At 50.7% G+C, this 15783-nt stretch overlaps 5 protein-coding genes across 5 annotated transcripts; 2 read left to right on the top strand and 3 right to left on the bottom strand.

The window, feature by feature from the left end:
* The first annotated feature begins 1491 nt into the window (after window positions 1-1491).
* BO80DRAFT_423057 (uncharacterized protein) lies at window positions 1492-3266 on the top strand. The gene has a single exon (XM_025718956.1). It carries the CDS (start codon window positions 1771-1773, stop codon window positions 3238-3240), a length of 1470 nt encoding a protein of 489 aa, XP_025577948.1. The 5' UTR covers window positions 1492-1770; the 3' UTR covers window positions 3241-3266.
* A 70-nt stretch (window positions 3267-3336) lies between these two features.
* BO80DRAFT_423055 (COP9 signalosome complex subunit 1) lies at window positions 3337-5657 on the bottom strand. Its single transcript, XM_025718955.1, has 4 exons — window positions 5164-5657; window positions 5061-5105; window positions 4717-4997; window positions 3337-4666 (listed from the first exon to the last, which is right to left on the bottom strand). The coding sequence occupies exons 1-4, from the start codon at window positions 5294-5296 to the stop codon at window positions 3650-3652; spliced, it is 1476 nt and encodes a 491-aa protein (XP_025577947.1). The 5' UTR covers window positions 5297-5657; the 3' UTR covers window positions 3337-3649.
* Window positions 5658-8087: 2430 nt separating this feature from the next.
* On the bottom strand, window positions 8088-9303 carry BO80DRAFT_288774 (uncharacterized protein). Its single transcript, XM_025714977.1, has 4 exons — window positions 9229-9303; window positions 8979-9148; window positions 8822-8916; window positions 8088-8754 (listed from the first exon to the last, which is right to left on the bottom strand). Exons 2-4 carry the CDS (start codon window positions 9082-9084, stop codon window positions 8383-8385), a joined length of 573 nt encoding a protein of 190 aa, XP_025577946.1. The 5' UTR covers window positions 9085-9148; window positions 9229-9303; the 3' UTR covers window positions 8088-8382.
* Window positions 9304-11007: 1704 nt separating this feature from the next.
* Window positions 11008-11951, top strand: BO80DRAFT_442731 (uncharacterized protein; the record flags this gene model as incomplete). Its single annotated transcript, XM_025721288.1, has 5 exons — window positions 11008-11439; window positions 11531-11556; window positions 11609-11703; window positions 11758-11815; window positions 11879-11951. The coding sequence occupies 5 exons, from the start codon at window positions 11008-11010 to the stop codon at window positions 11949-11951; spliced, it is 684 nt and encodes a 227-aa protein (XP_025577945.1).
* Window positions 11952-12604: 653 nt separating this feature from the next.
* Window positions 12605-14976, bottom strand: BO80DRAFT_349531 (putative choline transporter Hnm1; the record flags this gene model as incomplete). The annotated part of the gene is made up of 13 exons (XM_025715509.1): window positions 12605-12771; window positions 12864-13048; window positions 13167-13298; window positions 13354-13411; window positions 13473-13685; window positions 13742-13769; window positions 13825-13848; window positions 13903-14090; window positions 14141-14329; window positions 14380-14556; window positions 14612-14665; window positions 14719-14799; window positions 14868-14976. The coding sequence occupies 13 exons, from the start codon at window positions 14974-14976 to the stop codon at window positions 12605-12607; spliced, it is 1605 nt and encodes a 534-aa protein (XP_025577944.1).
* Window positions 14977-15783: the final 807 nt, after the last annotated feature.

Raw genomic sequence — 15783 nt, 5'->3', positions numbered from 1 at the left:
GGCTGTTAGGTATATCTCCCATTATTTTATACCCTGTTAGAAATACCTCCCAGGCAGGTATTATTACATCCCCACTACTATATAACTATAACTAGTTAACTAGTTAACTAACTAACTAATAAGCTTAGCTTATGTAACTACACATCACCCGCTAACCATCTCGTAGAATACTACTAGTACTTGTACTTATACTTATCTATGAGGCTTGGGCCCCTCACATGACACACCTCCCGTGAATATATAGGGTTTATAAGAGATGCGCGGTCTAAGCCACTCGCGAGTGGCTTAGAATCCTAGTCTTTTGCCAGATAGCCTAGTTGGTAGCAGCCCCGAGCCTGGTACCATTCACTCTAAAAGCGTACTTAGAGTGGATCGTGATATGATCTCGGAGGTAACCCGAATGTACCGTGACACAACATGACAGGGGAATTATTGGTCTTGGTGTACCGTGTATGGGTAGCGAGTTCATCATACTGGGAATTGTTTCTAGTCGACGTCTGATTTAGGTTCTCGTCTGGTCTATTTAGAAAGGTTAGCCTGAGCAACTGCCAACAGCACCTAATGTACCGAGTAGTGACTAGTGAGACGGAGGGTCGGGCCGGAGGGTCGGGTAGATTTGCATACAACCATAATCGCTGCAGGCAAGGCGGAGTTTAACTCGGGGAACATCCCAGGACCATATCAAGATGGTTGTATCGATAGATAGACTCTGATTCCAAGCACTCCGTACCTCGATATAATCAAGGCAGTGAGTGAATCTCTGCCTTGAAAGTCGACCGAAGTTTCTCGCCAGCTGAAGCTTTTATAGCTCGGCGATCTCAGCATGCATACTATGCTACGGAGTAAGCAATCTTGTTAGGAAAAGGTCTCAGCTGGGTGAGATTGCGCGAGCCTCGACTCCGTACTCTGTAGGTAGCTCCCCTCCGAGACAAGGATCCTATGGAATCGGGCTTTTCTTCCCTCACAAATCCCCGATGGCGCTGTATGGAGCCCGAGCCGGGAGATGAACATTCCATTGGTGCTGCCATGTCCAGATCCTGCAGCTTATCAGCTACATATCCGCATTCTATCCCCGAAAGTGGAACTGTCAGCAACCCCGCGGCGATGTCTAAATCCCGAGCAGTGCTCCTTATGCGTGATGCGGTGATCCTTGAACGTAAGTGAGGCGTAAGATGCATTGCTTGGGCTGTTTCTTCCGGCCTGGTTTCGAATATATTGCTTTTTCTGAACATGAATATGTGGGTTTGATCGGCTGGTCCCCGACGGGCAATGCAACGCAGTGCAGCTGGAGGTTCGCAGACACGCCAGACGCGACGACTGGACCGCCTGGATGCTGTTGTGGATGCATATGATTGGTGGGCTGTCGCAGCCTGGCTGATACTGAATGAGATGGATCAGAGCCTTCCTGCTGATTATTGAATAATCGTACATGCGCCATACTCACTCGGGCAGAATGGAACACGAACATGTCGATTGGCACTTGGTCGGAATGACTATTTCAGCCAGCCAAGATGACGAGCGTGAATGTCAATTCTACAAATCAAAATGATGATAGAACTGCAGACGAGAATCGAGAGATGATGAGGTGCTACTTACCCCTCCTTGCCCCTATCTATATCCAATCCAGTATGTCGTGGTTTAGGGCTGAAGTTGCTTTTCTCTGGTGGTGAGATGTCCCATATTCCTTCCTCTAGCAAAGACTGGGCTACTCTCGTACCTTTAACCTCCGCTTGACTCCCATAATTACTCTGGAATTAAGAGAACCATAACATGATGATCCCAGCGATTGTTTCACTCTTTTTCTGGTTGTTCCCCGCGTCCGCCGCACCAATTGTCCAGACCGAGCCCGCCTACGAGCCAGACCCAACCCAGCGAGGGACGTTTTCTCTGGTATGGGGCTGTATTAGCACGCTGGGTCTTTGCATCTGGACGGCAATGCATCCGAATGTGGTGCCGATGCGAAGGAAGTTCCCACCAGTCTACTACAAAGCGACGTTGATGGTGGGTGCGATCATTTTCCCCGAAATCATGATGTGCATGGCCATCGCCCAGTGGCGGCTCGCGAGAAAGGTTCATAAAGCCTGGCAGGAAGCTTGGAAAGGCGAAGTCGATGGTGTCAACAATGGTAAAGAATGGCTTGGGATGGCTGGTGCCTATTTCGTTGTGATGGGAGGCTATATCGTCCAGCCCACCCCAGCGTCGAACCAAGGGGACAACAATGCTCCTGAGAATCAACCGCTGCTGAAACATCCCAAAGCATCGAGCAGACCCCAGAAACAGGAAGGAGAACTGGTGACCACCATAACAGCACAAGGGTTCATGGCTCTTCTGAAGAATAATTTCAAGAATGACATCCGTTCGGGGCAACTGCAGCAAGCCCAATTTGACCATTTCATCATCGAGGACAAGGGAAAATCGAGCACCGTCGCCAAAACCATCGTGACTCTCCAGGTTCTCTGGATGATTGTGCAAATCGGAGGCCGGGTCCGCGAGGGTCTCCCAGTCACCCTCCTCGAAGCCAGTGTTGCCGTCCAGATCCCATACTCGATCATCTCGTTCTTCTTCTGGTGGAATAAACCATTGGACGTGGGCGAGCCGATTGCGATTACAGTTGACATAAACAGCCTACGCCCCTTGGATCACAATCAAACACAAACTCCACCTGAACCACATTCTCCTCGTGCACTATTCATCACCGAAAACATATCCCATGATTCGTTCCTGCACATGGTCTTTCGCGCGGCTTATGATGTTGTGTATTATTTCGATCAACGGCTCGAATTCTTCTCTGCCATAACTGCGATTATCAACGGTGGCCTCCATGCCACGATGTGGAACGCCTACTTCCCCACACCCATTGAGCGCCTCCTCTGGCGGACAGCATGCATCGGGATGGGACTCTGTCCCGTGATATATTACTTCCTTGTCCGGGGCCAAGGCTTCGAACGGCGTCTCCAGCAAGCCACGTTCGGTATCAGGAATGTGAGCGGTGTTCTCAAGCAACAGATCGCCATCATCAAGTTTGTATGGGATTTCTGTAAGGAGTTTGTGGGTGGGGAGAAGAGAAAGTGTCACTCGGTTTGCGGCCGGATTGCACACGTGATTCTGTTGGGACTTGTGGTGGATGCGTACGTTATGTGCATTTTGTACCTGACGGTTGAGTCGTTTGTTAGCTTGAGGAAGCTGCCAGTGGGGTCGTACACGTTGGTGGAGTGGTCTAGTATTATCCCTCATTTCTGAGCTTGGGGAGTGTGGAAACGTCATACAAACAAGAGATGAATACAATGCCATATACCTACACTTCATCGAGTTCTTCCAAAGAGTTCATATCCATTTCCCCAAAGTAGCTGAGTAATAATACCCATGAGTCCACAGAAGGAAGAGTGAAGCACTCCAGTTATTGGGATCAAGCCCGCGTGTGACTTTGTCCGTGAGGGTAGGTAGCGAAGTAAGAAACCTTTCTGCTTGGAGGAAGAAGAGGAAGAAGAGGAAGAAGAGGAAGAAGAGGAAGAAGAGGAAGAAGAGGAAGGGGTGAATGACTGTAGAAGAAGGTGTACGACGGGGATTACTTAGCTAGGCAGGATCGGGATGCGGCCATCACATCTGTTCTACTATTCTTCTAGTCATATCTCATTGACATTGGCTGGCATTACATCACCCCCGAACCGCGGGAAAACACGTTTCCGTACCCTTCCCACCCTTTGCTCCGATCCTCTCTCGATCGGCGGTCGTCTGCTCGTACTTCCAGCCCAGCCCGGATGATGTTAGTGCGCAGGATGCGGAGGTGTGCTTCGTGGGCATAGTTCTCGAGACTGTCCAGAACGGACTGCTGGACTTCGGCCCGCAGGTTGACCTGGTTGGAGACCAGCACCTTCTTTTCCAGATCAATGCGCGCATCGAGTGTCCCGTCCTGGATCAGTCCAATGAGTTCCTGCACAAATGGCGAGTCGCAGTCCGTGGGGTCGGCCTGGCCGCCTACAACTCTCGGGGCGAACATTTTCGTCATGGATTCCAGGGTCACGCGGCTGAAGGGGATCAGGTATTGTTGGATGGCCTTGGTGCGGATGCGGGTGAATAGTGTCTTGATGTGACGCTGCAAGTGGATGTCGAGAAGGTAGTCGGCGTTGTAGGCTTCGAGGATCTCCAGACAGGGTCGGAATTTAGAGTTGCAGAAGAATGAAATCGCCCGGCGGATGTGCGGCTCGAGCTCAAGGAAGTTGCGGAACGTGCTATTATCGAGCACGCGGCGCTGAAGCTCGTTCCGGTCCATCGATGCGAGGGCACAAAGACCACCGTATACTGCGACATCATTCGAGGTGAGCACTTCGTTGTACGAGTCACCCAAGCTCGGGTCGGTAGCCAGGAAGCTATTAGCTGCGTCCAAATACGACCCGGAGTGCAGCTGTGAGAGACCCAAGGCAGCGGACATCTTCGGTTGGTTTTTGGCTTGCTCCTCCTGCTTCGATTGCAGGTTGCGCAACCGTTGCACATTGGACTGCACGCTTAGCCAGTCCCCGCGCTCGATGGCGACGTTGATGATCTTGAATAGCATCGACGCAATGTGAGTTGGTGTGGTGCAGTAATCCCTCATGCGAGAATAGGCTTTGGAGGCCGAGACAAGGTCGCCGATCTGGTTGTAGTGTTGTCCGAGGTCTTCGTTGCCCATCTATCAAGTAGTCAGACGTTGGCCACTTCTCCAAGCGTAGATAAATGTACCCTTATACTCTCTTTGATCAGATTGTTTTTATAGCCCCGGAGCTCGTGCTCGAGCCGGTCCGTTTCCGCCTTGACTGACTTCTTCATATGGTCCACCCAATTGGTATCAAGAGTAGCTTCCGGGTCATTAGGTGCCGCATCGGCAAGGGCCCGGACTGCACGCTCGTATCTGGATACATCCCTGCCACCCTTGGCTTCCGCAACTGCAGCTTTCAATGCTTCGACAGAGAGATACGTTGAACAGGTGCCTATTAGAAGCAATCGATTGAATCTGGTCCGGCCTGGAGGAAGGACAGAGCTTGTTAGTCACAACAGATAGCACCAGGAACCAAGTTTGCACTTACCAGTGTAGTTCGCAATGTATGACTCTAGTTCGAACTTCGGTGGATCTTCCACAATGTAAGTCATCCTCCAGTTCTCACGGTTGGTGCGGTAGAGCCAACATACCATCGACTTTAACGATGGGTCCCGTCATGTTCACACCCAAGTTGTCCAGATCTACAAGTCCCGGTCCCGTCACTGGCCCAGCACTCTGAGCTGAAGGGACCCCATCGAAAGCGTCCGGTGCCATGTAATCCATGTCGTCGACTGTTTGTATATGCAACCTTCCACGGTCGGCACGTGAGGCGATCGGGAGCGTTTAAGTACCGCCGGTAGTGAAGCAAGGACAAGATTTTGTTTAGTCTGTAAGCTTCGAAAGTGTCGTCAAGCCTTCACGAGGGCCCCCAGGCTAAAACACCGTATGCCGCGTTGATAGCGCCGTACAACAACAGGCAAGTGGAGAACGAGCTGGTCTCGCGCGCCTAAGAGTCCGTGTGTGTCGAGAAAAGCTTCGGTCAAGCACGGAATCAGCGATAGAGTAAGACCAGCCGCATCAAACCATGGAACTAAGACACGGATCGCGACAGCAAGGTGGAGGCGGACAGGGTGGGATGTGCGGGTGAGATGATATCGCAACGGCCACCGACGGCAGCATCATTTGGCCCGATCTATCGGCGTCGCTGCCTGGGGATCCGACCGCCTCGGTGACCGCCTTGTTGGCTAGGCTCTCGGGCAAACATCATGTCTTGCATTTCTCGGCTTCACGCTAGCACTACAGAGTACTGGACCACCAGATATGTAATACAAGCATGTCACAATTATCCCGATGTACCCGAATGACCTATACCACTTCCTGCAAATTTTTCCAGGTCATCTGCTTGGATAAATGTGTGTGAACGAATTCCATATGCAGCCACTCTCCATAGTCGATTGTTCCAATCAAACCAACGCTCCCCGCCAAAAGACATGTTCAAGGGGGATAATATGAGAACCAGCTATTCAATGAGTCCTTAATGCGGGCATAACCGCAGAGCCCTCGTCTTGGGAACCGGCCCCCAACACATGCCGGCTCAGATCATCGTAAATATCTCGCCGCAGTACCTCTCAACAACTGTCATAGAATTTCCGCGTATGGCCATGTTTCCTTCATCTTCAGCTGTATCGAGGAGGTCAATGGTGGTGACGTCCTCAGCGGCATTACTAGGTCCACTACATCGATTGACCGTCAGTATACATTCCTTGTCAACCTTTAACTGAACCATACCTGGCATCACCTGGGCCATCATGGCGCTCCGGCTCGCTAATTGCGGGTTATTCCGAGAATCACAATCCAGGATAGAGTGGCCTTACTCGAGTGACATGTTGATATCAATGTCACTGGCATGTTAGTGACGTTCGAGAGTGTGGGTCTAAAGTGAACATACACTGGTCCTACCGTGACAGATGACACACTATCAAGATGAGGGCTGCGTGGGCCTTGCTGATTTTGCATTGAGGACGTAGCCTGAGTATCCACTGTGGAAGATGGTCTGGCTCGCCCCCGTCAATGGAGGTTCAAGAATGGCTTTTTGAACAACTCACCCCGCTGCGTTCGTATTCGGCCGACCATTGGCGCTCGATGTGGTTCTATATCCATCATCAGCTGCGATACTTAGAAGCAATGTCAACGTTACCTGACCGATGGCGCAATGGCAAGAACAGGACGATGATTACCCTAGATCAAACAATCTTAGCAGTACTCGAGTACTTGCCTATGGCAAGCTAACAGCATTTACTTACGGTGTTTCTGACCTGGGGCCCACGGCTGTCTCGAGACTGGCGAGTGGGCTGAGTTTGACGACCTCCCCGAGCTTGAGGGCCAGGCCCATGCCGGAAGACGAGCTGAATCAGAATATTTAACAGGGCGCCATGCTGAGTACACTAGCTGGCAAAGATACTTACGGGGTTGTGGACCCGCTCCCTTTGACGTTCACGTCTTCTGAATCTCTGACGCCGATTCCTCTGGCGCCGAGTCACCAGGCGATGAAGTGCCGTTTGAGTTTGATACAATGCTCCCCTTGCAGCAGGTCGGTGGGACATCATGAGGGCCTATACAAAAATTGGTGGCTGATCTATGCTTGGTCGGGTTGACGTACCAGTTCGTAAAGCCCATTGCACAACGTCATATAAAAGCATCGACTGTCGGTGTGCCCTCCACGTGAGCAGAAATAACAGAAGCGATAGTCCTATTATTCGCAGTCAACATAAGGTCATTTCCATTTCTCCGCTTGCAGGCCGAGATTGGGAATTGTCCTCACCCCACCGTAAGGCATTGTCCTGAAATGTCCGAGGCTGATCCGCAAAGCACGATTTATGAACGTATGTGATGAGATTTGCAGACTGAGCTGAGAGACGGAAATCGAGATTAGAGAGGGAATTTAACCGAGGCCTATGCTTGATGAAGGTGCGAGTCTATCACCAAGGCCAGAGGGATTGGAGCCAGGCAGAAGAAGTGGGACGAGACAGGAGCGAATGACGCGGACAGAATTGGCAGGAACGCGGGATCTTCAATTGGTTCAGAAAACGGAAAATATTATTGCATGACAGGAAGGAAGCAGGGTGAAATGCTATTGCCGGTGTGCCATACCATCTCTTGTTCGGGCGTGTCTATATTACTGTTCGCGATAGTCGCAGAGCGCCCCAAGGTCCTAGTGATATGCAGATAGCTCCGGCATGGTAAGATGAGATTAGGCTGTTTCCATATAGACATTCCCATCTCGTTTGATCGTGCCACTGAGGCCGTTCAAACTTCATGTGAAAAGGTGCGTAGTAGTAGATCTATTGAAAATAGTGCTATGTAGGCGGGCGGAGTCGATTCTGTCACTATTTCTCTATTGCACAACCACGGCACAGCTACCCTGGGCTCACATTGGCTTCACGCCGCGGTTCATTATTGCAAAGCCATAAAGGCCACCTGAAGTTGATCATGTCAGCCATCAAGTAGAGTTGCAGCTGTCCCTCTCACAACATGTTTTACTATCGAGCTCCCAGCTTTGGAGCCGGCATGCCGCTTCATCATCAGATACCCGGTATACCATTGCCTTCATAGGCAGCAGGCTTCATTATTTCTGAGTATACTGAACTGTTAAAACCCTTGTGGTGTTTCATTAGAGAGCAAAAACGATTTGCAAGGGTAGAGACAATACGCTTCATCATTAATTTGTAACACACATAGAAACATGCTGCAAGGTCAAACAAAACAAGTGCAAGATGAGCCGATTATTATATGAGGACGACATGGCCCCGTTACGAATGCTTGGTCATCGTAGAAGTGACATTATATTCATTGTGCCTTGCATCCTCATCTCAGACGAGAGTCGTGAACCCGGCAAGGAACGCACCCACAACTATGACCAGGCCGTATACCTGACCAAGATCAGTCGACGGTCTCGTCGCTAGCCCCTCATCTGGGACTCCAGTGAACCGAGGCACGGAGGTTGTGGCTGTGGCACTAGTGGCAGTTGCCCCTGCGGTGGTAGTGATGTTGACACGCTTGGGGTTTTGAGCACCACAGGGATGCTCGGTGCGGCAATTGGACTGGCATGTCGAGTTGCCATTGCACTTGTTGACACATTGATTGTTCTCTTCGGTGCAAATGAAGTATGGGATTGTCTGAGAGTACTGAGAGGCGTTGGGGCTCAAGCCATTGTTGCAAATACACTCATAGATAAGGGTTTTCTGTATTCAGCGGCCAATACATCAGTCAAGTTAACGTGAGCGGTATACTTTGATCACTTGCACTTACAGGGTTGCAGGTATTATCGATGGGCGATCCCGTCGTGTTTGGCAATTGGAGACAGAGTAGAGGACATGAAGAAGTCTGAGATTCACACCATTGATCTATTGTTTCACAGTCAGATGGGAACCGAGCATCCCTTTTGCTCCCTAGAGCGGAGCCATACCTCTGGTTTGGATCGGAACACTGTTTGGGTCAAGTGAGGTAGTGTTTTGGCTATGGACAAGGCCGGCCACGGCGGCAAGAGCAATCAGCGGACGGAGTAGAACCATATCGAGTGGCGTAAAAGCGGTGGGTACAACGGCGAAGTCAGGAGATAGATGAAGGATTCTTGGACTGTGACGATGCAAGATGTTAGTGTTGATCTCTGAGACTAATAGAGAAGATGCTTGGAGATATGCCAGACGTGCACATACATGTTCGATCCGAGCAGCTGGAAGAGGAGTAGAGTTTTGGACAGGTCGTCGGTCACTATTGGGAGAACGGGTCTCTGTTGATATCAACGGGAAGGACCTCAAAGAGGAAGTCACGAGAGTTCGGGAGGGTCCAGGAAGCGAAGAGAAAAGATGAGAAAGGAAGCCAAGAGGACGAGCGAAAAATAGTGAAAGACTGGCGCTCAATGCCCGGTATATGTATTCACGCACACCGTACTACACTTGTCCGTTACGCGAGACAAGCGTGCGGTGGCGGCGCTATCAATTCCTAAGCTCCAGACGGCTCGCCAGGCCGGGTGGTGAGGCCCCAAGGGAGTGGCTAGGCTCCATCTTTGTCATGGCTGGAAACATGCTAAGAAAATTTGCGTCCCCAGGTCCCATTGACCGTACGATTATTACAAACCGAAGGGGGGTGCTGGGGGGGAAAGATACTATCCAAAACCGACCAGGCCAAGAGGGATGAAGAGAGGCCGGAAGGGAGACCGGTCGATCCGGTGCCACTAGCCGATTGGAAACCCACCCACTCAGCTCGCACGGCAGTGGAGGACTGGAGATAGATAGAATGAATGAAGTTCCTACCTGGACTCCCCTCGGATGAGAGGCGACATCACCCAACCTAGCCCGCCAGGCAATACCCCTCCCCTTCCATGCTTGCTGCTATGTTTAGATCATGTCCATTCGGTCATTCAGCCAGTGACTGCAAGGCAACCGGGAAAATTCGCCAGCGCGCCTGACTTGTGCATGAAGGGAATCAATGTACCTAGAGCTGGCCACCCGAGGGTGATGGTGTGAGAATGTCTCAGAGGGAGGCCAGATGGCTGACAGGCGGCGGACGGGGTCGAATCATCAACGAGTCGGCTGGCTGGGGATAACCCGCATGTCTCAGTTGAAGGACCCCGACTGGGGGATCCCCCAAGGGTGACCCGCCTTGATTGGGCAAGGCCACTCTTGGCTTTTTCTAGCGCGGACCCTGGCCACTACTAGCCCCGTCCGGGTCTGGCTCCGGACTGGTTCCAACCAGAGCTAGCAATCACTAACTCATCCGACCGGAGTTTCTTGCTCTGAGTCTGCACAAAGGAAGCGGCCTCCTTGGGTTTCGGACCCAATTTTGGTGCAGAATGAAAGGATCCAGTCGAGCCAGCAGTATCTCTCTAGTCGTCTTTTTTCTTACTAGCTCACCTCGTGGGGTCCATAATTCGACTACTACGGAGTACTCCGTACTCCAATCCTCATCAGTCCACACGCTTGCCGACGGCTGATAAGATTCCACCGCGGGTGATAAGCAGCACATGACTTCCATAGCTCTTTCCGGAAAGGCGTCTCCGTGGTCTCCGTGGTCTCCGTGATCCCGTGGTCCCGTGATCGCCGCCGGGCTCTTGCGTGGCTTTGGCTATCATCGACATCAGCAATCAGCATCCGCGCCTGCTTGACGTCCACTGGCCACCGTCGCGAATCCCTCCCCATCTGAGACATTCTATCTTATCAAGACCCCTTCCCCTCTTTTTCGGGTCTCCGCTCCTCCAACTTCCGGATACCGCGCTGTACGTGACCTCAATCCGGGCTGACACCCTGTGGCTTTGGAACGCAGTACACAGACCTCCTGCTGTACGAGCAAGCTTCGCTAGTAATTCCCGTTAGTGACCTTACATCCGACCATCCCCCGCCACCGGTGGCCTCCTTTGGGGTTGCATTCTGTTGATTAACTACTATTATTAGTGACAGCCAGGCTCGCATTCTTCCGTTCATTGAATACCTAGATGGATGGAGCCAGCGAATGAGAACACTGGCTCGGTGCCTCAGCAGCAACCACGCCCATCTTCACCCTCCCAGCCCTCGACACCTCCGCCCAACACCATCAACAATGCTACTATAGCAGCGTCGCTTTCCAATGGGGTAACTGTCAGCAATGGTTCGGTTCTTCCTCGGGCGCAGGACCTCTCGAATAAAGATCGTCCCATCTCCGGCATAGTTCCACCATACTGGAGTCACCACCGAAACGCATCCAGAGCTTCACACATCTCCCTCGACCAATCGCCGGGCATTATCCTAGAGGACCACACGGAGGATCCAGACTGTGAGACCAGCCGTGGTCTGTGGGCAAAGAGCGTTGCTGTCGACGACCATGTTGTCGTACGAGGGAAGTCGGGTATAGGATCCTATGTGGTGTGGAATTGCAGGATTCAAACACTGGATGTATGTCAATGTCTCCCCCGGGGTGCTGTCGCCATTGCCTCTTGGTCGTTATCAGCTGTTGCCAGTAGCTTTGGGGGCTAATGACTCTTAGGGCGGTCCTATCACTGTACGCTTAAGGTGCGCTTTGTAAGCTTGCCTAGTGGCGGGCCTTTGCTAACATATTCTTTAGATATTCCGAGTTCGATGACTTGCGACAAAAATTGATCGCATCCTTTCCACATGCGAAGAATGCCCTCCCTCCCCTTCCTCCGAAGAGCGTCATTTGTATGTGTGAGACACCTGCATAGACGTAAATGCGACTGACCGAAAATCCTCCAGTTAAATTTCGCCCATCATTTCTCGAGTCCCGCCGGGTCGGCCTGGAGTATTTCTTGAAGTAAGCAGTGGGAATATTCGTGTGAATTAGAAAGTTCCTCAGAAGCTAACATTACCGGTATAGCTGTGTCCTTTTAAACCCCGAGTTTTCCAGCTCACCAATTGTTAAGGACTTTTTGTTCGGAAGAATGTGCTGATTGAGCACGCTACTGAATCAAATATATATAGCTACACTACTTTAATAACGGAGTCGACGACGTTACGCCTGCCGCAGTTATTGCTTTGGAGTGACCGGAGCAGCAGGGACAATAGTTCCTTTATATGTAAGGCCTAGAATGACTTGACAGGATCTAGCGCGACTAATACAGCTTTTGGGCCATCATAATACGCATGTTTTATACCAAATCTGGGTGACAAGTGCATCTTCGCTGCCAGATGAGAATCCCTTCCTATTCCACCATTGAACTATCTCGGCCGAAGAACTGAGTGCCTAAGATCTGCTAATTTTAACTCGGACGCATCATGTCCGTTGGACACCGACATGGAGCACGCATAATCCTTTCCAGTATATTTGATATATTGCCTGTGGTGGTACTGAGGACAGACGTTATTGTTAACGCGCCAGCCACCCGATTATACTTTACTCACATGCAATGCATGCGATTTCACTCATGAGGCCACTGCGCAATGCACTGTATCCTTAATTTAGCAGCAAGGTTATGTATGCATGCACAGCAGCCTCTGCCTCATGCAGTATAAAAGCCCACATATCATAATCCTAATATATAGCCACAATCTAACGAGTCGAAGCTCTCAACACAAAAGAATCAACCTCAATCACCATTCTAATTTACCTATTTCCTACATTGTCATTGACCAGCACTGCTTGCGAGGCATTTTCCTCCTCCCTTGCCTTTTGCATCCCCCGCGAATACTTCTCCCCCGCCACAATCCACCATATTAACTCAAGAAGTAAGAACCCACCTACACAAACACATGTATAATTCATGTTGGAGGCTACACCGACAACATGATTCATGAGCTCAGACACAAATAAAGACACAGATATATCAATACCAAGCAAGATAAGAAAAGAGGAGTAAACTCACCAGTAACAGGCACAGCATACGGAAACGAGAAAAACACAATCGCAAAGATTAACCATGCAACGGTGATGCTATTCACTGTCATTCCTGCCACAAATCCTAATGAAAAGGGTCCACGATGCATGGTTTTCCGTCGGAGGAGGACGTTCGTGAGGATCGGGACGAGGTAGGCGATGTTGTTGATTGTTCTGCAGTAGGGAGGGTGGTTAGAAATCAAAGAAGGATGGAAATAATAGAAGGAATAAACCGGTTGTATTGTCTGTCTTGTTCAAGAGAAAGATGGTAGTAGGCCCGGGTAATTCGTACACGGAAGAACTCATCATCGAGTTAAATGCGGTGCTGGATCCAAGGTAGATGCAGCCGAGGGCGGCAATGACGATGCCTACGCAGACTTGGGCGTTGACTGGGGCTCCAAAGCGGGGGTTTACTTTTGAGCACCTGGATATGGTCAATTTGGGAATGTCTAAAAGTAGAATGGGGTGGCGTGGCGTACAATTTGGAGAATGGGAGGCCGTCGTCCCTGGCAAAGGCCCAGAGCATTCGTCCGGTGCCTGAGGGTCTATGGTCAGTATCGGGGCGGATTTGTTTGAATTGGGTAATGTAGAGTCATACTCAGCTGTGAGCCGATCACAGATGGTCCTAATGCAACACAAAGAAGAAAGACGAGGGCAAAAGCACCGCCGCGGCTTTGGGTTGCTTGGCGGAAGAGCTCGGCGATGGGAAGCCCACTAGGGGAGTTGGCGAGTGTTGAGTAGTCTTGGACGGAGAACATGAGGCTGAGGAGGAAGGAAAAACCGGTGATGAAGGCTATAGCGAGGGTGCATGCTATTATGAGGCTGGTGTTGGTGTAGTCTTCAAGTGTATAGAGTGATTGGGTATACCTAGGGCTAGAGGGGCGTTTCTTCCTGGCTGGTTGCATGTCTGAGTTGGTTATTTGGGCTCGCGGTGGGTATGCTCTACTTACGTCTGGCATTTCCTCGGTAATATGCTGTGGATTCGAGTTAGTTGATAGGTTCGTGTATAGTGATAAGTGAATGCATACGGTGATTCCATCTAATCCACCTAGAGAGTACAATGGGTTGACGAGGCCTGTTATAAAACAGATGGCATTATTCTTCCAGCCGGTCTTGTTGATCCAGGTCTGGAACACGAATTTAGCATCGTTGTGCTTTGGGGCGGCCACTGCGACAGTGGTCAAGATGGTGAACCAAGCTACTTGAATGTAGCACACTTCACTTGTTTAGTTAGCAGAATCTTGATATCTTGGGGGCTGAATTAACTTGAGAACTTATTGATTGCGGGCATCCACTTATTGCCAAACATGACGATTCCGCAGGATATGATGTTGAACCCTTGGTACGCGACAAAGGTCATCCAGGGCTGCACCACGAGGTTAGCTTTGTATAGCGCAACAAGGGCTGTAAAGTTCTGTGCATAGAGGAGGTTCGTAGAGGCGGTCATGAATATCCCTAGAGCGGTCAGCTTGCAGGAAGCAGGAGAATGTTGCATGGGTTCATACAACCAAACACCGCGCTCCAGCCAGTTGCAAAGCTCAACGAAGCACTGTAGTGTTTCGGAGCAATGGCCGCAGTCCAGTGATACATCCCACCCTCAACAGGATATGAGGAGACAAACTCGGCGAGTGATGTCCCTAGGAAGCACTGCAGTACAAAAGCGAGGATGAAGCCGTAGATAACTGGACATGTCATTATCATGGCAGGGTGTAGTGTAATGAATTGGAGGGCTCTTACGCGCACCGGGTCCACCAGCGTTGATGGAAGTGATGAGACCGAGACCGAGTCCTGCTGGTGATGGCGTCAGCCTGCCTGCTGTATATGACGAGTGGTACGCAACTCACCAGTCCAGGAGACAGTACAACTTGCGGCCATCCCGATCAACCCCCATACTGAGAAGTGACGTTTCAGCTCTTGCTTATGGCCTATTTAGCCATCAGTAGTACACTTGTTAAAGACAAAGAGATGAAAGATCCCGCTAGTTGGGGCTTACCCATCTGCGCCAGACGGAGCTCATCTGCATTCTGGACCTGGATAGGCCCAGATCCAGTATCACCAACGGGGTGGGCCACAGGTACGGCAAGTGTCTTAGTGTTGTCCATTATGACCCTGGATTGTAGACCGTGTAGTAAATTATATCAAGACGGTGATCACTGGCAGGCATTTCTCGATTGCCCGAGCAGAAGGTTACGTAGGCGTCTAGTTCCGATATCAAGAATTTCGACTGAATCCAATGACATTAGGACTGACAATAGTAATAAGCGGAAACTGAGCAGGTGGCTCATACCCTTATATATAGGTGTAGACGCGTACTAACTTACTCGCCTACACGGAAGGCCTCCGGTCCTGCATAGGCAGACTCCGTAGTAGGGATCATCCCGGCCATCGGGGGACATTAAGTACAGGCGGGGGGAGGCCAGTAGACTTATGGGCACGAATGGGAGTTGAGACGGAAGGAGAGTTGCAGAGGAAGAGCCTTGCTTGTTGCGACGGTGGGATGGCGGGGAGACACCTGCACAACACCACCCCATGCCAGTGACACAGCATCAGTGCGTTCTTATCAATGATTCTCTTATCTTTCTTACGATTTAACCTCGTTTGTCAGTCATGCATATGTATGGCGATGACGGACCGGCAGAGACGACCGTCCCTGGGATTTGACCACTATATACTGTGCTGGCAGCCATCGCTACAACGCGGCAGTGAAAGGGATCATGACATAGATCAGTCTACTCAGCCTTATCGCGAAAGGATAAGCTTGATATGGGCTGCAGCAGAATTGCAGACCGATGGGCTGAATTCACTGACGATGATTGGCAAAATACTAGTAAGACGCGGCCGGCCCCTGGGAAAAAAGCGCTACGCTACCTTAGTACTGCTACCGGCTTCGCATATTGAGTTAGTGGCCA

This window comes from Aspergillus ibericus (assembly GCF_003184845.1).
Source record: "Aspergillus ibericus CBS 121593 unplaced genomic scaffold BO80scaffold_9, whole genome shotgun sequence".
Taxonomy (NCBI): domain Eukaryota; kingdom Fungi; phylum Ascomycota; class Eurotiomycetes; order Eurotiales; family Aspergillaceae; genus Aspergillus; species Aspergillus ibericus.
This window is presented reverse-complemented; position numbering and strand designations above follow the sequence as displayed.